Source organism: Lethenteron reissneri, chromosome 31 (assembly GCF_015708825.2).
Source record: "Lethenteron reissneri isolate LAM-NWPU_2019-01 chromosome 31, ASM1570882v1, whole genome shotgun sequence".
NCBI lineage: Eukaryota > Metazoa > Chordata > Hyperoartia > Petromyzontiformes > Petromyzontidae > Lethenteron > Lethenteron reissneri.
Window position 1 is genome coordinate 3464593 of NC_083809.1, and position 24997 is coordinate 3489589.

Below are 24997 nucleotides of genomic sequence, written 5' to 3' on the forward strand. Positions count from 1 at the left end.
AGTCCCTCGTGCAGCCCCCACCGCGTCCCTCCTCCCCCCGTCCCCCCTTAATGGCGACCTCTCGTCCAATCACAAGCGGTCCCAGCCCCCAACTCCCCCCCCCCCTCCAGGAGATCCCCACCCCCGTTTCCCGTCACCCCGCCCCCTTCCCCCCACGTTGTGGGGTGCGCGCTCCGAGATTAATACAGTAAACGCGAGATTTGAAGCTTTCGTGACTGCAAGTATTCATATTCTTAGGTTTTTTCGGTAAAATCACGTAGGTAAAAAAAAAATCAAAATTAATAAAAGTAAAATAAAAAATGAAATAAAATCACGACGTTTCGGATGCAACACAACCGTCGCAGCACGCACGCTGTATTTTTTTTATTTTACTTTTATTAATTTAGATTATTTTTTTAACCTACGTGACTTTACCGAAAAAAAAACCCTAAGAATATGAATAAATGAATAATAATCGCGGCCCGCCCCCATGAGTCTCTATAACCACACGCCCACCCCTCCGGCAGCCCCGCCCCCCACGGCGCGCGGCGCGACTCTCGGAGATAAACAGAGTGGGGCCGCGCGGCGCGACTCTCGTCGGCGCAAAGTGTAGAGAGAGCGAGGAGAGAGCGAGGAGAGAGCGAGGAGAGAGGAGAGCGAGGAGAGAGCGAGGAGAGAGGAGAGAGCGAGGAGAGAGGAGAGAACAACAACAACAACAACCCTCCTCCACCCGAAACGGCGGTGGTGGTGGAGAGGTTTTTCATTTGCCTTTACGCGCGGCTACGAAGTGTGTAACCGTACCGCCCTTTTCGCATGCGGAATATAAAAATAATAATAACATTATCATCGTTGAAACGGTATATATTTCTTATTTTTTGTTGTTGTTTTACGGTGAACGCTAAAAAAAAAGAGAGCGAAGAGAAACATCGGAGGAGACGTCGCCCACCGATTAAAAGGTGAGTCGCTTGGTCTGCCGCCATGGCGTCGGTCGCCTTGGCGTGTTTTGAAGGATAACATTTTAACGTTTCGATTGTAATGGGTTGTGGTTCAAACTACGAGGCTGCAGATGGTGTTTTGTTCCGTAGCTACATTTCGCGACAAGGTTTTTTGTGTTTTTTTAAAATGTTCTTTTTGGGGCTTGTGCGGCGCGGCCTAGCCTGTTTGCGGAGTCAGAGTGAGGGGCCGGCCTCGGATAGATTCTCTCGCCGGATATGGAGTCGCGTAACGCGGAGAGAAGACGAAGCCAGCCCGGGGTGGTTTTCGACGCGGTCTTGGTCACGTTTTTTTAATTGATAATGTTGGTGAGTCGGTCATGGGGTAAAGGGAGGTGAGGAAGGGTTGACCATACCCATACCTCGCTGGTCTTTGTGTGCTTGTTAAAGCAACGCGTGGGCATGCTCGGTTGAGATATAATTGGCTTTTGACGTTAGCCGCGGACGGGAATCAAACTCGTGTGCATTGGTTAGTATCGCATTGTGGTAGCGACCACGTCACCACCCTCCATCCAATTTTTAAGTCTGCAATGATTTATAAATACGTACTGTAAACGACGAGATTGCCTCTGAACATGATCGTGTTTGAGGTGGTTTTAAAAATTAAAACTATTCAAACAAACCTATTAATATCACGTGTCTTGTATATGCGAACACGATGCTGTGTGTCCTGGGGATATCGCAAACGAGTTTAAAGCAATGCTAATGAGAAAACAATAACTTCTCATTATGGCTATCTGGCGGCGTCACTGGAATATGTTGAATACTTAAATGCGTTGACGTAATCGCGGCGATTTAACGGAGCGCTTCAAACTCGTGTCGCGGATATCGAGGGCGCAGCCCCTAGTCGTTGTATCTACAAAATAGTAGCGATGTGTTTGTCTTCATCATCATTAACTAACTCGTTGGTTTTACAGCCGTGGCCACCGATGATGCATTTGCCTCCGAGGTGCACAAGTGCGACCCTTCAGATTAACCATATGTTCACGTGCATTATACTCGAGCGGTTAAATGCTATTTGTTTAGACGCTGGCGCTTATACATTGTGCACATAAAAAGAAACCGTGCGGTGTGGTTGTGTTAACAAAACCCTCGTTGTGATTTATGAAATGGGTTTAAATGAAGAAAATATAATTTCGCGTTGACGCGTGCTCATGTAAGTGAAGTTGTCATTTATGTTGAGCGTGTGGATAATTCGCATGCATTAGCTTATGTCATTACTGTGATAATGACATTTGGGTAATGTAGTAGTATTGCGATGAGTCAGAGCAATGGCAAAGTGTGTAAACACACTGTCGCCGCAACTCAAGTAAAATGCTTTACATTGTGATTGAAAGGGGATTATTAAGCTCAACATCTTTGAAGAAAACCTTTGGGGTGGCTGTTTTTATGTATAGTAGAGTACTCTCTGATATGAAGTGTTTAAGAGCCTTGGGGCAGACATCCCTGGGATTTTTTTTTACTTATTGTATTTTATGTGCCCAGATGTATAATTAACATTTGAATTTGACGTCATTTAGATGCTATAAAGGTCTACAAACAGATCTTCCAGTATACTATAGTGGTAGTGAATAGGAGCGCTACATTATAATGCAGCGTTAAAGCTAAATTAAGTAGGAATTGACTGGGTTATTGCCTTTCGCTTATAATTATGTTAAATAAAAACATGTGGCAGTGAACATTAACCAAGGGTGTTCGTATGCGAAGCGATAGCGCTGTCTATCGTGTAACATCCATTAGCTCCTTTTATTGTCAGGGTTATATTATGTAAACATTTTATGATCACTGTGACGAAAACAAGATTAAAAATATATTCGTGCACAGCATTTAAAGTGCATACGCAACTTGCAATGAGACAGATGGATTATAACTGTTTTGTTTTGCAGCTTTGCATACGAGATTGCAAATTCACGTAACGTTAGAAAATTGTCTTTTTCTCAACGTTAATGTGTTGTGAAGTGTGAGGAATATCAATGTTTTCAAGCAATCTGCTGTTGCCTAAAAATATTCGGTGATATTTTAATGCCTTATGAAGGCTGAATGATGGGAATATGCAACATGTTTCAAGTACACACCTTCAGATATAACGTTTTATTAGAGATATTTTTCACCATTACGACATGGTAAGTAAGTAATCTTTCAGTTTTTTTTTAAATCTCTGGGAGGTCCAAATTGTCCTCGGTATAAATTGATCTGATATGTGCTCGATTATTTAAGAAAAAGTATGATTGCTGCAGAGTGATTGAGGTCATTGTGTCAAGTCTAGAAATTGTGTCAAGACGTACTGATCGTCTGGCTGATTTGCTTTGTTATTGTAATGTCAAATTACACTTCCATGGAACTCTTAAATAGAAAAACCCAGGTGTTACTACTTTGCTTCCAGAATTAATACAATGCTCCCAATGACCTTGTTTAGTGTTGATCAAACAAGATTGCGTATCTCTCGAGGCATAAATGGAACTTCTTTTTCGAGGCTGAATATACATGAGATGGGTTTACATTAACCAGCAGAGGCTCATGGTATGATCAATACAGTCGACTTTATTGCATGCAAACATACACCTGCATGTGTTCCCTATTCACAAGATGTCTGGTCCATCTTTAATGTGAGGAAATGACACCTGTTCAAACTTCACACACACACACGCACAATGACATGTGTGCAGTGTGGATTCGGTAGGCCGAGACACAAAAAAGCTGGATTTGCACGTTAGCACTCTTAATGCGCTCAATGTTTCTTGCATTACATATGGTCCACATTCGTCCATGTGGCTGTACATATAAAATAACTTGTCGTCCAACATCGTAGCTTCTTGTGCGTCATGTGCATCTTGTGTTATTTAATTTACCCTGTAGAGTTGTGACTGGTTTACTAAATGTACCAATGTTTAACATTTTCAGGTAACATCACCACTAGGCCATATTGTATCCAATTTTAAAGCTGGCGTGTTGTAGTCTTTTCAAAATAGAAAACATATCGATTTCATATTTTACCAAATAACCCATCACCAGCCACGAGCGATTCACGACTGGATGAAGGCCCCCTCATACCCTGTGAGTTTTGGGGTTATTTGACCATACTTGACCACGATAGTCAGTGCTGGTTGGTTAATATGGGGAGCATAGCTGTTGAGAGCATAGTGCAGTACAGCAATGTATTTTTTTGCAATTGACAACGTAGCCCTGGCAGTAGTAACCTAAAACACCTGTTGTGTGGTGGCAGCCCATCCAAGCACTATTCAGCCTCAAGCCTTCTTAGCTTCTGACGTAAAATCAGGTACATTCTGGGCAATTTGGTCATCGGCTGTCCTACCAAATTCTACCAAAATTTTATCACTGAATCGTAAATTATCAAATGTGTTGCTCCGCACCAATACTTTTTGGGCCATCGCGTAACGTGCCACACATGCGCTCACATTCTCACACAATAGCAGGTCAGTTCTGGATAAATCTTTAAACCCGATTTGAAACGGTTACTGGAGTAAACGTAAGAAAACAGAGCTGTTGTGCCGTGAAATTGCTTACGCCTAATCTGAAAATTCGTCAAGCTACTAACAATGTTATGAAACTTAAACAAATTATGATGAGCTCTTGCGACTGTTAAACTCCCATGATGATGTCATGATGCTGAGGTGTAAATTGCTGTACATTTTGGTGGTAGCGCATTTGTGTGCCGAGGCTATTGTTTGTAGGTTCAAACTTCCATTGCATGATATCCATACGTTGGTCTAAGCTAGTTTTCATTGTGACATGAACAGTTACCCGCAGTGGTCCACGGTTTAAATTGTTTGGATGTCCCCTTGCAAATAAAGTGTATGCGTCTCCGCTGTTGATTTATTTTAGAAAATGAATTTATTTAAATGTATTGAATCTTTCATCACATAAAGGTTCATCGTGGATGAATTGGATTTGACTGTTTTGTGGCTTTGATCAAATCTCCTGATGGTGTGTTTGAACAAGCAACACACTAAACTCTCTAGTCCTGCAGGATTCTAGCAGTCGGCACTGAAATATATTAGTGCCGAGTGCCGACCCGTTGTCTAGTAAATTCTTTCTTGCTGTGGCATGTTGAAACGTGTGAGTGTTGTAAAGGATTTGCCAATAAATATTAGATGAAGATTATTATCGCGGCTCTAATGTGAAGAAATCACACGTGCAAATCGAGCACTTTTTTTGTGACTATAAATTGTTGCTGGAAGGAAGTTTTAAGGCTCAAGTGACAAGCCAGTATTTGTCCGTAATTATATTCACACGCTTTTACATAGAGTAAAGTATATACAAGCTCATGCATATATGCAGTGCGTTGTTAATTGTACACAAATTTGACAAATAACAGTGAGTTAATAATCCAATTATACATAAACAAATCACGAGGTGCTCTATTGTAATGGTTGTATCGTAAAATCCTTGACTCTTCTATATATTAGATAATCGGCTTTATTAATTCCAGGTTCCACACCGTATTGAGTGTAATGTGTCCAGACATGTTATTTCCATGGCTGGCTGTTTTGTGCTTGTGCAAGCTCATGATTAAAGCGTACAATAGATGCTATGTTTCCAGTTCAGCATTCACTATTCAAATCATTAGCACAGCATTCATTTGTATTCATTATCCTGGCTGGCTATCTAGCATTATACACATGATGGTGAGCTGCAAGCTAAGAATTTTTAGAGGCTGCTATCAAATTAGCCACTCCTCACAAAGAGTTCTCCTGACCACAAGCTGCCCAGCATGTTAATTTCTCTGTTTGTAAGATCAGTGCTCGGGATATTTATCAAATGGAGCTGTGGTTGGTTTGGTAGAAAATTGTGGCTTTTGTGCCATCGACACAGAATAATGGTGGCAGCTTGCAAGTGCGATGCCATGTTTGGTTGTAGGCTGAATTATGGCAGTTGGTGTCTCAACATGTTGTTTTCTTATAACAATTGATTTATATCGCTGTTTAGTACAATGAGTATCCATTGTCAAATGTAAAAAAAATCGCATGCATCATAGGGCTGCAAATAATTCCTCATTTGTCAACTACGGCTTGGTTGAAGTCAATCTATATTTGATCGTCACTCGCCATTGTGTATATTGTCTGTGGTATGCATTACATTTTTAATGAATGTTTTTAGGTTCATTATGATGAAGTGAAATTAGTCTACATTTATGAGCGAAACTAATGTTTGTATCCCATTTGGTAGAATCCTATATTTAATGGGTCACCGCTACCACGAGTGGCTTGGCTGGCAGTTTGTTTTGTCTACCTATCTGTCAACTGATGTTCTGTGCCTTGACCACTCTTTGTGCACTGCCCGCCCAGTTGCCAACGACCTGTTCCGTGTGCCCCAGGAGTGTACATCGGTGCACCGGGAGGACAGAGGCAGCTCATGACTTCGGACCGAGAAAGCGAATCTCCGGTCGTGGCCGATACCCAGCGAGGAAGGCAATCTCTGGTATGGGCCCCCAACCCCTCCTGCGAATTATGCCGTCCCATGTGATGCCCGCCTCTTGACCATGCCGCTTATTCCACTGTTTGTGTTGATCGATGTCATCTTGTTTCATCGTACCATGTCGTTATATGTAGGCTTTAAAATAAACCCAGAAGTGAAATTTGCGTGGGAGTTTCCTGTACATTTGTTGTGGCAAACTGGGATGGCACAAAATAAAAACTATGCTCACCCAAAATGTATAAATATTTTTTACACACTTTCTCAATAAAGGTTAACTTATCTTCTATAATGTGTGAACAGTCAAGAAAATTTAACATTGAGATCTTTAAACCTTTCTAAAGACACCTTTTACACTTCCTATAATGATTGCTGATGCCCTTATTTTGAGTTATTGGTGGAAAGTGTTGGTTGATTGTGTAGACTCCTTTTATTGAGGCACCGTATTAACACTTTTGCTTTACTGTGCAGATATTTTAGCCAGCATGTTCTATACAAAGAGACGCGTTAAACCATGCTCCAATGTGAGGTTCTCTTGCCTGTCCTGGCAAGTCCTTACAAGTTTGCCCGTGCTGAAGCACACATTGTCATGTGAATTCTAAAGCTTGAAATATCCGGCTGAACTGGACTTCAGTGCCAAAGCAAGAGTGTGTATCTTTTTGTTTAAAAAAAAGAAATGCATTGCATTTTTCTTTGTTTCTAGCCAAGATCAATGCCAGTTTTGCCTGTAAAAGTTGAGTTGCGTTATATAGGAAATTATGTGCTAACAATAATTTGTAAAGTTTACATATGACTTGCATAGTAAAACTGTCAAACTGTAATGATGCATCCTGTGTGGCTGAAGTGTTGAAATACTTTATAGGAAGCAGTCGCTACTGGTTCTGTATGAAATTTTGCACAACATGGTTCGTCTTCCTCTTAACAGGCTGTTCAACTATTTTTTAAACACTGAATAGCGTGCACATTCGTATGACGCACCAAGGAAAGGCCCCTGTCTGTGCGACGTGGTATCTGCCGCCGAGCTTTTAAGGCAGAAAAAATTGGGCTTCTACCCTTTGAGGGCCTCCCGAAGGTTGACAGTGTGAGGCCAGTAGCTGGCGCTATGTTAGTATTTGTTCACAGAGGGCAAAGTGCATGGGGGGGGGGGGGGGTTTAGCCACCTAACCCACTTGCAATGTGTACGAGGAGCATGTGCACGAACCGTTTTGGACCTCGTATGTTTGTCAGTGTACACGGACATGTATATGAAACAGCCTTATGTCAATCCCCTGGTGGATGAGGGCACCTCCCCATGCCGTGTGGGTAATTTGACTAGAATTCATAGCTTGTGTGGGTTATAAAAAGCAGGGAGCATAGACGTACAGCACAACAATTTAATTTGCTTTATACTGCCCTCTGCTGCCCACCACAGTCTCTCAGCCTATAATAATAATAGTTACGCATGGTGATATCCATTTTATTACTAGCAAGGTCCAAGTTTGCTTGATGACATTGGGCGCATTTTGGGTGGTTTGTTCAATCGTGCTCACTGGTGCAAAATGCATGCCCTCTACACAGCGATACATTTCAAATCAACTCCTGTGCATTGTATCTACACACATGTTCCCACTTTGTGCAGTAGCCAACTGATAGAAATGTGTAATTTAATTAACTCGCAGACGCACTGTAGTTCAGAGTCTGGATGTACGTAATTGTCTTTTTGTACGCACATGCCAACCAACAAATAATTAGTTTTTGTATTGGTGAAACTGAATTGGCAATGGTGCATAAGCACAAATAACAAGTTCGGCACATTAAATAACATTGCCCTTAAAGAGATAAAACCCTAATAGATGGAATTTTAGGCAATGGCCCTTCTTGAAACATACATCAGTGTTTGGCTGAATCCTAAACCCAGATGGCATCATCAGAACTACTGAAAACAGCAAGTGTCTGTGGAAGTGCTGTTCAGTGGTAAAGACAACCACTTACTTATTTTATTCGATATTTTACATAATCATGATGGTATTTGCATATTTTTCAAATACATGAGCGAAACAAAGTTTATTGTGTGTACTTGGCACATTTTCTATTGCTGAGATCAACAGACAGGCCTATTTTAAGAACCGACGTGACATCACAGCCCAGGTGGTGCCCGTGATGCTGATGTTTTTGAGCTCGCAAAAAAATGGCTGGATTGTTGAACAGAACTAGTTTTAGGGAAATCCAGCTCATGTGCAATGTACCTTGTGCAAACTCTTGCGCAACGCAGCGTATTGGCGCCACTTCTACTGCAGTCCATGCCGTGGTGGAACGGTAGGAATTCCTGGTGTGTGACCCACTGCCAGCACTCTGCAGAATGCAGGAGCAGCGGCTGACGATGTGAATCAATGGTTGAGAGGAGAAGCGATTTGAGAAGGGAATGTGGGTGGTGTTGGAGGGGGGGGGGGCAAATGTCATGTGTGGCTTGGCTTTGCTTTTTTATGCTATTGCAATATGAAAGTACTTTTAACTTTTTTAGGACTGCTTTTGTGGATTGAAATATTTGTTTAATTTTCATTGTGAAGATGAGAATGGTGTGCTTTGGTCAAAGGCATTTCTATATTTAACCTTTTGAGCTCTTGAAAATGTGTGATTACATAATGTTGGATTGCATAAGATAAAACTATTTTATGTCTTCTAATATCTTCCGTAGGTTTCGTGTCCCAGCTGCATAAAACTCTGCATATCTTTACAATCTTCTGCAACATCCTGCGACTTTTTTTTTCAAAAGTACTGTACTTTCTACTGTAAGCTGTTTACCCTATGACAATATTTTCTCCATGTCAAAATACGTTGTAGGTAGCAGAAGTGTTCTACTTGATACAGTTAACTTGTGTTTACAGTGGTATCACCCTCCTCCTTCCATGCATTGAGATCTTTCATAGCTGCGGTTTTCTACACTTATTCTCATTCCATGTTCCTTGACCACCTTGTTGAAACTCTCCACCAGCTTCTGGGATTCTCTTCACAAAAGGCCACCAGTATTTTGCCATCAGCCTATTTAGCCGCTATAATTTATTGACTTCCAATCTTGATAGCCTTCATCACCTCCTACACTTGCTCCATGAATACTGAACAATCGTGGGGATAGTGAGCACGTTTGTCATAGTACTCTTCCCCCAATTCCTGCCCTGAGTCTCCATCCACTACATTAACCCCAATTGACTCATGCAGAGATGTTATCAACTATCTCTGAAGCCTACTCCAGTTATTTTCAGGAAAGTGAAAATGTTGACAATGGATGGAAATGATTAGCTCGACAGAGAACGTCTGATCTGGAAGTGCTGGTGCAAGAAGGTGAATGTATGAAACAAGGTTAAGCCTAAACATTTGTTTGTAACATTGTGAGAGTACATGGCTTGATAGGCACTACTTGAAAGAATGTGAGAAGATACAGGACATGAATGCAACACATTTGGACAAGTTGAAAGACAGAGGAACAATATATGGCAATTAAAAGGAAAGCATGTGGAATGTCTAAATATTTTTTTTAGCTCAGGAGCTTGTCATCTCCTGATACTGGAGAACGATCAGCGTACTCTGTATTAAGGTATAAAACATGAATGAGCTATTCGGCTTGTCATGGTATTACAGCCTCAATTTTAGCTAGGAAACTATCGGAAGTACTCTTCAATCCTAAAACTATTTGTTGGATTCCTGGAGAAAAAAATAATATCACGTGCGGTATAAAAGGTTGCACTCTTGAAACATATGGAATTGTATTTTATCGTCACTCACTCCAACTGTCTACATTTAGTGCTGTCATTTCTGTTTCCAGTTGTGAAAGATTTGATTCTGCAGTGTCCACATGTATTATGTAACAATGGCTAAATCTATAGGCGTTCTGATAATTCCCAGTCATTCTTAGCACCCACTGCACATTTACCTACCCAGCGATTATTTGACTTAATGCAGTCTCGGTATAGCTCTTTCATTCTTATGAATATTTTTTTAACACATTACAAATATGTTTGCGTTTAGGCCTGGGTTGGCCACACTAGGATGACTGCATCAATGTGTCGTGACATCACGGATGTCACTGTAATGCCGGCCCTAGAGAGGCACGGCGTGCGATGTAGCGACATCACGGGCACCACGTGGGTGTGGGTGCAGTGCTGGCCCTAGAAGGGCTCGGTGAGCGCTGACTAGCAGTGCTGGATGGCACCACGCTCTGCGTGCAGTGCTGACCCCTACAGGATAAGGTGTGAGAGTGTCGACGATGGGGTTACTAAGGGCCATGGCACTGGTTGACCCCGAAAGACACGTGACCGGTAAAGTCTACACAGGGGTCCCAGGTGGGGGCTTGGGGTGGTCACGTGTCAGGGCTGAGATCCTGCTCGAGGATTCTAGAAGGTGGTCGTTGCTAAGGGCGGAGCCAGCCATGACACAGAGGATATAAGCCGGGTCCCAGAGAGGGACCAGCTGCTGTTGTTCATCCTGAAGAAACCTTCGTTTACGTCCTACAGAGTCTCCAACACGTGGACCTGGACCTGAGCTGTGGTCCGGTCCGTTGTAGCAAGTTCCGGTGTAATTAGTGTAGTTAGCCTGGTGGTCTACCATCATAGCTTATTATCTGGTTAAGGGGCAGTTACCCCTTTGTCTTGGTATTAATAAATGTGTTGCCTCCAAAGAGTACGCCTGTGACTCAGTTGAACTCGCTACAAATGTTTAATTAATGGGTCGCTCGCCTTTTCATAGTCTACCAAGGCTAATTGTAATGATATTTTATATTCATTAGTCGTTTCCATAATTAGGACTGCCTCCACATCATGACAGATAAAAGTAGTCGCACTGTAGTGGGGATTGCTGAACCTTAGATCCAAAAGATGACATTAAAATCGAATCAAGTTTATTAGTTTTGACCAGGGAGAACTCGACAGACCATTGTCTCATTTTCAATCGTGACCTGTGTGCTTGGAGGCAATGTGGATGTACATGTGTACCACAGTAGTAGGATTTTACATTCACAAAAAGGGTCTTCAGTGGTCATTGTGGGCATTTTGCTCATTTAAGTTCAAATTAAAGTTTAATAGATTGTTTACAGATAATGATCAATTATTGTACCAACTTAAAAGTAAATAATTTATAAATATATTCTGTTTAGTTCATACCACAATGCCACATACTTTGAAGTAGGAGCAATTTATATAGCCAGCTTATGACATTGAAAACAGATGTTTGTTGAAAATATGCAGGTAGGCATGCTTCTTCGTCATCTCACATTGTCCAAGAGCTGACTTGTTTTTTATTTGTTGCACGTCTCGTTTTGAATGTGTCCACCCACCAGCCAGGTGCTGGATGCACATACCTCAAATCTAGCACTTTAGAGGTGAGGGTTGGTGGATGAGACAGCTTTTAGGATTACAGTACAGCAAGTGAACGAATATTCATCTTTACAGGGATTGAGTGTTACTCCCCTGTAACACTCCGGTTTACTTCCAGATATATAACATTAAATCATGGAGTTGGCCAAACATATCAATATAGGACCGCAAAGCTTGGGCAATTGTTGGCACCAGATCTGGCTTGCATTCCTGCATGTCTGGTTTCTCGCACCCTGTGCAAAACTTGTACGTGTTACAAATTATGTAGCTTTTTATAATATAATTTGCATGAATGATGCCATATAAAAATACTACGATATTAATATTGCACGTGTGGGCAGTGGAGATAAGCGTTTGAAAAAGGAAGGTTTTCCATCTAGTGGTGTTATGTGGAGGGCTACTCTAGATACCTTTTATCTACATTCAAAGTGGAATCTCATGAAGACATAGAAGGGGAAATAAATGTCTCTTATAAGATTAATGTTCCACCTGATAATATAAAATTACAAAGTGTCTGAAAATATGAGTATCTAAACATTCTATTCAGGAGGTTGGCTATTTATATATGGCATATTTTTAAGCTGATGTACTTGCGGATTAGTCTGCAGATACATCCTAATAAATCAGTATTGCCTTAAGTGACATTTCTCTTTAAGTTTGTTATTTGTGAAAGCTTTGTGTAAAGTGTAATTCAGCTTTGCCTTTTCACATTATAATGTAGCCATACAGCAGAAGTGTAATTATAATGAAACCAACTTTTAGACCCATTTCTCTTTATGCGGTTATGATGCTTGGTGTGACCATAGTAATGAATGCAGGTTTACACGTGCAAAAATATTGATTAGTCATTTCATTACATGTGGTAATTCCTGACGTGGGCATTCTACAAAATCTGTGATGGCCACATGGGCTTGTCAGCTATTGATCATTGGGCAATTAGTCGAGTTTTAAATGTTAACCCGTACACGCGGCGAAACGATTGCAGCGATTCGTAAAGCTCGTCTACTTAAAATGCTTGCTGTTTGTCATGCATGGTCACGTTACGATATGCATTTCCCTCACTGGTGTTTTGTCGCTGCCCTTTCAACCATTGTGATATCTTTGATGTTGAATGTATTTATCGCATGGTGAAATTGCAGAAGGAGTTGAAGATTCAGTCTGTTTTATTTAACTTGATGACAACGAAAGAGGCAAGGATATAATCTTTTGCCAAAGTGACCTGGGTCACTGAAATGAAAATGTAAAAAAGTACTATACAAAACTTGTAGTAAAAATAAAATAACTACGACGTTTCGATCACAACACAAGCGATCGAAACGTAGTTTTTGGTATTTTTGTTATTTCTTTGAACCTATCCACGTGACTTTACCGAAAGACCCAAAGAATAACATGAATACATATACATACATTAAAATCTAACCTGAATGATTCCTATACATTTTACGTAAGATTATCCGTTGTCTGACAGTGTTTAGATTTGATACTTGTTCAGCATTCGTTATACATATGCAAATCTTGTGTTAAATGTATTTTGAGCACACAGTTGAACATTTTGTTGGATTTTGGTGATATCGGTATCTTGAAATATATTTTCCGATACACTGAATGGTTGTGCTGAACATTTCAGTGAGACCGTTTTTGTGATAAATTTGATGATGTAAAATTCCTCCAACAAAGCCTCACTGGGCCTCCATGACATTTCTTCAGGAAAATCATGTATAGTGTTGTTTTTTCTGCCAGTTCCGTTTTTAAGGAGTGTATTGCCTGGAAGGAATACCTAGAATACCGAGAGAACCTACGGATATGTGGGGGGATGACCTTGGAAGATCGACACAGATGGCTTCACGAACCATTGCTGTCCAGGGACTCCTCTACTTACGAACTTTCAGAGATACGAACAACCCTGTCCATATGTCTGGTTGCCTGTTCGGACCGAGAGTCGTAAGTTAAATCGCCTCGCAATAGATGCCGGTGGTGGCATTTACATCCGCAGAAGATGAAGAACCAGTGGCATCTACATCTACAGCAGATTATACAACTTTTAAAGGCATTCCCCATGTTTAATGTACATGCCGTACAACATGTTTGGAATCGTCAGGAGTAAAGTTGGACTTACGAACAAGTAGACTTCTGAACAGACCTGGAACTGTCTTGCATCTACCTTGTAGCTAAATGATTTGGGAGTTCCACAATTCAATGTAATCCACCAACCTTAGCCTTAAATGCTGGATTACAGGTGCATCCCAATAAAAGCGTTCACATTTATTGTAACAATTTTAATAATTTAGTGATTTTATTTGGATATTTATATATCTATTGCGTTCATACGGTTTAAGGTTGAGCGAAAATTGATCTAAATAACCTTCAATTATGGGTTATATGTGCAACTACAGCATGCCTGAAAATAATATGCAGTAATTGCTTATTTTTTTCAATGGTATATTAGGTGCAGCCAATTTAACAAAAGCAAGATTGATAGTTTTATACAGTTAAAATAAGCAGCATTGGAGATGGCCGACATGGCCTGTGGTGAATGTGTGCGAGCCCTGTAATGGAACAGTTAGATACAACCTAATGAGGAGCTTAACATACCAATTTTGGCAAGTTTGAACACGTGGCACAGCCTTTGTCCCCATCTACGCAAGTCTTTATGTACAGGTAAGCCTCGGTGAGTCTTGTGCTTTCCTTAAGAAGGGCCCTGCATTTGGACTGTTTATTTCATAAGTTTTTTTGCATGTGGGAGAAAACTGGAGTTCCTAAAAAAAAACCACACACATGAGGGGATAATATTTAAAGCCCCGCAAATATAGATTTTATCTTCTTGTATATCCAGATTCTGGTTATCTCCCAGCCCAGCGATTGTGGGAATTTTTTTCCATTGTCAGTGTTGCTGTCGAATGGTATTCGCAACTATTAGCAGTTGGCGTCAGGGGGCGGAACGCAGTGCAGAAAGAGTTTAGAGGCAGAGCCTTGGCTTTCCTGGGCCCCCCCTCCGGCTTTGAGCCCATGCAGTTGCTGGTCTGAGGCTGGACACACTCTGGCATACTGCTGTGGACGTTGTTGGACAAGCAACCAATGGCAGTGGGGAGTCGAGAAAATGCCACCTTATCAGGACGTCCCACATAGAGTACACCTCATCCATGACGGAGAGGGCCAGATGCAGGGAACTACCACAGGACATCATCCTATGTCCTCTTCAGAGGAGAATCTGCCTGAGGGCTGAAGTTCCCAGAATGGGAGGAGGCCGTGAGGTGTATCCGATAGCTGACACAATCTGTCTACGTAAGTGGAGCTTCTGCAGGTCATTAGTTTCTCTCAGACTAGAAGGATTCGGTGTAAGTTGTTGCACCATTTGTGTTAAACAGTGATAAAATTCACTATCCAGCAAATAAGTGAGCTTCAACGGCACAGGGGGTGGGGGGGGTGGGGGGTACAGCTGATATCCAGATAAAGGTGGCTACAGTCTGCACGACTCCAGTTTTTGAGAGGACGAGCCATTTGCGCAACAATTCCTCAGCGGGGACGAGAAGGAGCCGGAGGCGGCTCTTCACATCGTGGCCCCAGATCTCTCCACCGAGGCAGGGCCAGACAACGGCAAAAAGCTCGCGTGGTTAACAAGCCCCCCCGGTATCGAAGGCAACAGGCAATGCCGCTGGACCAGCGTATGCTGGATTTGGTTCACCACGAGTGGGGGAAAACCAGGGAAGAGTTAAAGCCTTAGGGGTATTAAAAGAGGTTCTGCACCTTTATGGAGGACCAGGATGAGGCTCTTATGGGGTTGCCCTTGTTTGAAACCATGAAAAAGGCCGGCCTGCTTCACAAGCCGTCGGTGTCAGGGACCCATTAGTTCTCCTGCCCGATGTGCAGTACAGGGCCATGAACAATGAAACCTTTCTATGGAACCATGTTGAGAGGGTGGAACGTCGGGAAACCTCCTTCTGGCTGCACCCCTATTCTTTACGCTGGAAACCAGAAGTGGCTGGCGTGAGTCAGACCGTCCGGTATAGTGGCTCTTCTTGGAAGCCCGGTAAAGCTAAGGGGGTAGAGTACAGGAGAGAGGCTTGACTCCCAACAGCGGAGGTGACGAGGCCTCTCAGTCTGGTTCCTTCAATTTGGGAGGACAAGCCCCTCCCCCCTTTCTCGGCGGCCGGATGGGTGATTTGCCTTAGTTTGCATAAACCTGGGCGAGAATGACCTGCAACTAATGGGTGCTCCAGATCTTCCCATCAGGGCAACGACAGGTTTTTGCGGAGAGTCTCGGTCACCTCTGGATTTGAACATGGCGGGTAGGGGGGGGCGTTCAAGCAGAAATTTCAAGGCTCGTAGTTCAAGGCCCATAACGAAGGTCCCCATGGACCAGTGGGGGGTCAGGATTCTACTTGAGGTTCTTTACGATGTCAAAGGCCTCGAACTCGGCCATTGGGGTTTGCATTGGAACGGCACAAAGGCACTCGTGACAGGGAAAGATATCCTTGTACGCTGTGACATCACGGCAGTCGCCATGGTAAACAAGCAGGGGTCACCAAGGTTCAACAAGCTTTCGCAGGAATCGTAACCTGTTAACTAGGGCGGAGTAGAACGGGAGACTGTTACTGGTCTGGCCGGGCATCTCGCCGGGGGTCGTCAGCGGATGGGTTGAGCCGGGAGAGGCTTGACCCTGACGAGTGGGACTACGTTCATCCGAAAGTTTTCGGTTTTTGTAAAAATCTATGCAAATGTTCCCCTAAGCCAATGGAACGCACTGGTACAGCCGTGACAGTGTGAATTATTAGATAGTATACATAAGACGGTCAATACAGGCAGAACAAATACGATGAAAACTAATAAATGAGAATCCACAAACAAGACGGTTCATTCTTGATGTAATTCATGACCCTCAATCGTGAACAATGTTACTTTCGAGGGCGTCGAGGAGAGCGAGTAGGTTTAAACTCAATGTTGTGAATTCCTCTCGAAGTGATCTACAATCGATTAGAGCAGGGGTTCCCCCTAACAGGCCACGGACCGGTACCGTCCGTGGCCTGTTAGGAACCTGGCCGCACAGCAGGAGGTGAGAGCGGTGAGTCTGTGCGTGGCCAGCCCCAATTATTTTATTATTGACCACTTCCATCCGCGCCTCTTTTCCCGCACTGAGCGCTTGTATCAGGCAGTGTTGGTAAGCCCACAAGCTGCTAACCCCTAGCCGAAATGAGTAAAAAACAAACTCTTTGGTTCTTTCGGTAAAGTCACGTATAAAGAGAAAATAATAAATAAAATACTAGCATACGACGTTTCGATTGCAACACAAGCAATCATCATCATCAGGTATAAATGAAATAGAAAACAAATCTAGTATACTTAGAAATGTAATGTAATACAACAGAGAGTCGGATAACATAACAGTCAACACCTTACCTGGTTGATTGCGTTCTTCCTGAGAATGATAAATTTGAGAGAGAGCTAAAACACAGAACCAGAGACATATAGAACACAGAACCAGATACAAATAGAACGTAATCAACCGGGTAGGGTGTTGACTGTTATGTTATCCGACTCTCTGTTGTATTATATTACATTTCTAAGTATACTAGATTTGTGTTTCTATTTCATTTATACCTGATGATGATTGCTTGTGTTGCAATCGAAACGTCGTATGCTAGTATTTAATTTATTATTTTCTCTTTATACGTGTCTTTACCGAAAGAACCAAAGAGTAATTCCTGCAGTCACGAAAGCTCCAAATTAAGTATAAAAAACAAACGTCGCTGGAAAGGTTATTTGAAAAGAGGGAAAGACCCAATGATGACCTCCCCCCCCGCCCCGGTCCGTGAAAAAATTGTCTTCCACAAAACTGGTCCCTGGTGCCAAAAAGGTTTGGGACCGCTGGATTGGAGAACACATTGACACGAGCAGGATTCGGATATCATGAGGTTGGCTCTCGCATTGCAAAGGCATGGAGGGGTTCTGTTTACTTGATATGATTTGTAAATGACCTTCATAAACTCTGTCATGTGCGAACAAAGGTGATGTGTTTAATAATGATTTGATTGTGAATGATTAAAATCCGGTATATTTGGAAAGTAATGTATTCCGTCAACATTTTAGCGTTTTTTTACCCAGCATAATTAATAAGGTGTATGACAATTATTTAGCTTACTACAGTTATACTTTTCATCATCACGCACATTTTGTCTAACATACATTGCATAAGCAACAGACGTCACTGCATTAAATCTCACCGCAGCAAGTTATTCGAAGTCCGTGGTGAAAGTGTAGTTAAGGTATAGCTTTAAACCTATTTTGTTTGCCTGGTATCTCAGATAGTTGTAACCTTTGTTCGTAATTGCTCAAAGCTGGCATTGAAACGAAGTTTAATAATTGACTAATAGTGGCTGACTTGGCAAACGGTGTCCCCCTCTTTAGCAGTGCATGAATGTGCTGTCAGGTGCCTATGGACTTCGAAACAAAAGCACAGCCTTTGAAGAACAATCAACCAATTGCCTTTCTCTGGAAAAGAAGTCCAGGATTGAAAAGCAAAACCCATTAAGCATTACAATACCACGAGCTTTCTGAATGCTGTATATTGGTTGCTCAAAGCAGAGATGTGAATGCGTTTTCCCGATTTTATTTCCACGTGTTATCCGACAATCTGTTAACGATATTGCTGCGGCGATGGGGCGCAGCATAGTAGCAAAGTGACCTCGGGCTTGAAAGGGACCTTTATTGTGAAAAGTGGGTCAGACATTGACTTGAAAGCCACAGGAAGCACCAAGGCATGCTGGTTCCGCCCAATGCTGCGGCATTGGCTGACAAGCAGCCGCCGTGCCTTTTCAGTCTAAACTCGCGTGGCAAAGCCGTCTCGGTTAAAATAATCAGCTGTCTGTCTCGGAGCATGCTGCTGTACGTGGAGGTGGGTAGCCCAGTCATTCGAAAGCGCTCTCTCTCTCTTGCCACTGCATCCCTTTTCTTGGCTGCGGCAGCAGTAGCTGCTGCTGGGATCTGTGCCAGACTTGGGTTGTCATTGAGCATCGCGATCAGCCAAGTGTTCTCGTGTGTCTGCGTGTTGGCCGTCGCTGCGCAAATTGAGCAATGTCGCTGCGCTGGGTTATTTGGACACGTGCTCTTGCACCAGTCCTTCTCGTTCCTTCCTTGAGCAGCCTGCTCGCCCCCCACCACCACGCCGCACCACATCGTGTGTATGCAAAAAGGGGATTTGCAGATTTTCTCCAGTAGGCTTGCTGCCAGTTTAGCGAACGCATCGGCCAAGTTGTGGAGGCTGTTTTTATGTTTGTTTTTTATTGGGTCGTTTTTTTAATAAAAGGAAACCAAGAGGAGAGAGTTTTCTCAAAGGTATGTTTATGAATTACTGAAACGTCGTACGGACTCGTCGAATTTGTGAGGTTAAATTGAGCTTTCTAGAACGTTCCAACTTTCCGAGCAGGATTATCTGCATTAGAATCAGTGTGGAAAATGCGTTTGTGTGTATATATATTCGGCTTAACATGCTACAAAACAACCTTTAGTGTTTTATACTATGTAGATTAGCAAATCGTATCAAACGTGTGAGCCACATTATAATGCAGTTCTCATTTGAATGTTCACTGCTCTTGCTTACTACGTCCTTGTGTTGCACGTGAATGTTGGCTGTACGATATTTAATATAATGAATACATCTTGGTTCTTTCGGTAAAGTCACGTAGAATGGAAATAATAAAAATATTATTTTATTGTGTTTTATTTTTATTATTTTATTATTTCCATTCTACGTGACTTTACCGAAAGAACCAAGAAGATGAATCCCTGCAGTCACGAAAGCTTTAAATCGAAATATAATGAATACATTCGCACGAATTGTGTCCATACACAAAGTGTGGAAATGCTCTTGGGATATGGAGTAGTTTTGTTTCTGTTTGAGCAGGGGGGGGGGGGCGGCATGTGCGTGCGAATCAATTTCTAGTTTCTGGTCTGGTGCATCTTTCCCAGTGTTACCACTTTCTGTTGAGTGCAGGAGAGAATGCGGCTACCCCTCTACAACATTGGAATAATATTTATATACGATGCCAGTTTACGTAGTAGTTTCTTTTGTTCATTATACTTAGGCAGATTTGCCGTTCGTCCTCGTGTTTAGAAGCTGGACATTGTGAGAAGCCCCTGAAAGTGTTGGGCTCTACTAATAAGTTACACTTTTGAAGTTGTATAGCGTAGCTTCAAGGTTATACAGTAACATTTTGGAGACCAGTATTTGACATTTGTCAATAAGTAAGCCAGTCTCATGAATGGACATTTAGGGGTTACATCAGCTGCTTCCTCGCACACGCTTAGGATTCCAAGATCTTTCTAGCAAGGAGAGGTATGTTCCATCACGGTTGTGGTGGTGAAGCTTTAAATTACTGAGTAAATCTATCATTGCCCTATTTTCCCAATAGCATTAGAAAACATTCCTGTAGACAAGCCAAATGTAACTTAAAATTACCATATTTACTGAAGCAAGTATGATCTGTATTGAATTAATGCTTTACATCTCTGGTATACCCATTTCTGTTGAGTAAATTTCTCTCGAGGGGTTTATAAGGGTTCCCAAATATTTCCTCTTGATGTAAACCTCAACCACAATTGAATCCAGTTGTGTTGCTAATGTCTGTTGTGAAATTGAGCAGTTACAGACGGTGCTCCTACTTAGGCTGAAACGTTGGCTAAATAACTGACCATTGCTTAATGCCTCTTCTTCATCACTCGTTTGGGCCACCACCAGGGGCACATTGATGCGTGCTGGTGTGTGACACCATTTGTGATTGCTCTAAGCTGTGTGACCCTGCAGAGTGCTGTGGTCGGAATAATGGTTTCCAGCAACTTGTGATTGCCCGCGGCTTTTACTTAATGAGTCTGACGAGCATCTGCCTTGGAGTTAATGCAAAATGAGCGTGTTCCTCTATCCCCCCCTCATTGCTGACGCCGAGTGAATTTAGGTCACGTTAAACAGATGTCACTGCAGCAAATTTGAGTCGTTGATAACGCGGCTGTGTTTAACCACATCGAAGTGTGCCGTTAGGCCTTCTGTTTGAATAAAATAAACTATCCCTTAATCTATGTCTTGTTCTAATACCGTTAACCTTTCAGTGTCTTATGTTCTAAATGTGAATAAATACACTTCATCAAGACCTTTGTGCTGTTTACATCTATTCCGGCAAGTGCCTTTGCAAATGTCAGCAGTGCAATCTTCTTTTTAGTTCGGATTTTATTTTAAAGCAGGGCTTAACATTGCATGTGTTTTTCTGTTTAGATTTTTTTTTCTCTCCCAAATATACAGTGACTGTGCACGAGGCAATGATTATTGAATTTTTGAAATAGCCCATCCATTATTGAAATTACTTCTTCCCGAAACCTGTAGAGGCCTCCTCCTGCTGTTTATAAGCATGAATATATTTTAGTTTCGATCAACACGCTCGTTCTCGATGAACGCAAGCAACAGTCCTCAATGTTTGCTTCTTAACCCCGAGTATATATATATAGCAGTATGTGTGTGTCTTTGGAAATGAATAAAGAGTGTTTGAATATTTTTTGGCAAAGGCTACGAGCATGGAATGTGCAGTAAATACACCACCCCAGTTTACGGCGCGTCTGCGTTGCGACGAAGCATTTCGAAATGCGGCAAAAGAAAGCAATTACACGGGTAGGTGGAAGAAAAGGCTGAGAGGCAACGAATAACGAGACAGGACGGCACGTGTGATGCTGTCAGCGACGCAAGTGTGGGTCGGGGTGGTGCAAATCGGGTGGTGGTATTCATAATAATGCGGCGATGTATTTGGGAAACAACGCAAAAATGGGGTGACATAAATCCACGTATTACTGTGCTATTATATTCTTGGTTCTTTCCGTAAAGTCCCGTAGAAGGGAAACAATAAAATAATAAAAATGTAAAACAATACAATTCTCACGACGTTTAGACTGCAACACAAGCAATCATCATCAGGTGTGAAAAACACAGTAAGAAAATTTGAAAAAAGTGTGCTTTTCTTAACCCATATGATTAGGAAATCCAGAAAAACAAATGTACTGTTCATCCAAACTGTATTTGTAGGATACGCCATCAGCTTAAGTAGTAATAATTAACAAATCTTAGTTCACTTTTGTATGAAGGCCATTGAGAACTGGCTTACTATTCTTCACAACATAGGCCAGCACCAATTAGTAATCTCGGACCGCTTCTGGTATTATTCCCCAATTATGTTAGCGATGGCTGGGAATCGGTTACTAGGTTCATAGTTCAGTGTGTTCACCACTGGCACTGATGGGTGTATGGAAATTACGTAGTTTTTTCTAAGTAGCATTTGCTTGTGAGCTGTCTTTGCGTATTTTAAAGTTTATACGACATAATAATTTATGGGATTAATTCCCAATAATATAGCAAAAATTCTGTAGTCTTTTGTCGAACATTTATAAAATATAAAAGTTTACATAAAAACAGGTGACCTAAGATGCAGCATCTCATTTCCATGTGATTAGGTAAGGTCACACATGGTTTCATAACAAGCTGGGTACGCCAATTCGGTAAAGTGAGCCTCTGCTTAGCTACAATACATTTTACAACATATCAGGAAATGTTTTTTAATGAATAAAAATGCTAATTTTGGAAGGTGGGTGTATAAGGGCGCCTCAGTTGCAAAACTCATCCGTAGTGGAAACGGGTCAGGGTTATCAAACTTAAAGCCATTAGAATAAAAGTGAAGCCAGGAATCTTAGACCAATCAAACTAATGTGCACGGAAGCCATACAGAGAGCTTGCGCTGTTTGAGCAAGTAAAAACCAGCACCGGTTGGTAGTAAGCAAGAAATGGGAGTAATTTTAATGCTTATGTTTTGCATCACTGAATATTGTAAAAAAAACTGAGAAAAGTACTGCAGCGCTTGTGCATGGGGAAATTTGTTGCATAAGCTTTTAATAATTCATCCACTGTCGAGGCAAACTATAGCCATCAAGGCACGTTTACAGGCATATACAACCACAAGATGATATGTTTGAGGTCTTTGAGAAAAACTTAAAAAAATATGCAACTTGGCAAAGCCATTTCACATGCAAAACATGTCCACTCTTTTCTTGTATTATGCAAAAGAAGTGGACATGTTGGCGAGTCTCGTTGAACATAACATTGATATCGAGCATCCGTAACACTTGCACATCCTAGGAAAATATGTGATGCAGTCGTGTCTTAGTGTTGAAGTTGAAATAACACAGCAACAAGAGACTTGGATTTACATGGAGCAGGTAGCTCATTTGACGAATAAATTATGCTAAATTTTGACCTTTGACATATGATTCATCTGCCATGTAAGGTCAGGCCAAACATTACTACTAGCAGTGCATGCAATACTATGAGCCTGGGTTTAATGGGGAAAAAACTAACAATTCCTTAGTTTTATTTAAATATGTATTGAACGTGATGGTTTGTACACGTGCGAAAGTTTTTCACTTGCCAGCAAATAAAATCAATCTTCTGTAGTTTTGTAATAACGAATGTTTACGTACATTGCACAATGGTTTGGTTCCCAAATATCTAATCTAAGCTTTCAGCGATTGGTTTTGGGTGATCCCTCCATTAATTTCAAACATTGTGAAGACAACACCGTTCAGTGTACTTTTACTGTAAAGCAAGTCTCGGATTAATCGTAAAGTTCGTATGTGTTTTTACAGATACAATTCCAACAACGTATAACCAAAAAAATGCTTCTGTGTGATTCAAATTCACCATTAATAGCCGAAAGGTAATTTTATATCCACATGCATCATCATCGGGCATGACCTAACCACTGCATAATGAAAGTCTCCTCACGTCACCACCCCTGAAGTTCCACAATTCCATGGCCAAATCGATCTTACTCGTGCACATGAGCTCATCTCATCACTTCGTTTTCGGGCCTGTTCCTTCCTTTGGTTGTCAGTCCATTGTTACTATTCTTGCTGTGCGGCTCCGTGCACTATTGCACCACTGCGATTTGAAGATTTGTCAATTCAAGGTTGGGATTCGAGAATAATAATAAAAATTGTCGTTTGCTTTGTCGTTTGTCATCTCAGCCATTATCCCATCTTGCAATGTCACCTTCCGAAGAACACTTTCTTCGCAATCAATGTGATATCTATTGTGTACATTATCTGATCCACGTATTCCTATTCATGTTACTCAGCGTAATTCCCAGTATGGGCATCTCTCCATGCTTCTTTGTAATTATGATAATATTAGCAATTATCTTTATGCCTATTTTTCAAGTACAATTTTCAGAATTTATTTTTGTCACTGAATAACCTTGGTGACATTATCACCATCCCAAACTCTTCTGATTTGCAATTTCTCCCTTTTTATATTGGTCTTTTAAATTATATTTTCCCGTTGGTTACATTAGGCCTTGTTGACTGGCTCCGTGACATATTTCACATGTATGGATGTTTTGAAGTGGCATGGCTATCATTCATGTGTATCTCTTGTCACTGGGGGGGTCTATTTCATATATCTCTTTAATCACACTGATCTGTATCGCCTTGTCTCAAATACAGCATATGTGCCACCAGTAAAAAAATCCTGCTTGATGCTGTTTTATCAATATACATGGTTTTGATCATTTCTATAACATTACAATCTTGGATGACTACTTACGTTTCCACTGATATAAATGCATTTTCATAGTCTACAAAATGTTGGCATTGTGGTACTTGATATTAATTTATCTTAACGAGAATCTGACAGACACACACACATTCTGTGTGTGTGTCTATGTATCAAATACAGTGTATTTGATACATACACTGTGTGTCGATGTGTGTCCTCTCTCTGCTTGTGTGTCTGTCTGTGCGTCTCCGTGTCTGTGTTTTGTGTCTCTCTCAAATTTAGCAATCTTTGGAATAACGTAATCAACCAGGTAGGGTGTTGCCTGTTGTGTTAGCCGACTCTCTGTGTTGTATTGCATTTCTAAGTTTACTAGGTTTGTTTTCTACGTGATGACGATTGCTTGTGTTGCAATCAAAACGTCGTATTCTATTTAATTTATTTTCTTTCTACGTATTAATACGTGGTTGTATAACATGAATTGTACACGAACACTGGCTCTTCTCATTTATTATCAATAGAATAAAGTCGTTGATGTGTAACTGCTTGGCAGAGGAAAGTAAAAAGAAATAATAAAAATACATGCTCTGAGCTCAACATTTGTAAGCAGGTGTTTCTTTTACCGTATCTGTGGGCCATGAGGATTGCCCAAAGGACAGGTGGAGGTGAATGGA

General features: G+C 41.6%; 1 protein-coding gene across 1 annotated transcript in view; it reads left to right on the plus strand.

Moving 5' to 3' along the window:
* The first annotated feature begins 639 nt into the window (after positions 1-639).
* Positions 640-24997, plus strand: part of LOC133349682 (la-related protein 4-like) — a 55689-nt gene continuing 31331 nt past the window's right edge. The window contains 2 exon segments of the mRNA XM_061563329.1: positions 640-935; positions 6307-6410. Of these exon segments, the coding sequence (XP_061419313.1) occupies positions 6345-6410 (66 nt within the window). The 5' untranslated portion in view covers positions 640-935; positions 6307-6344.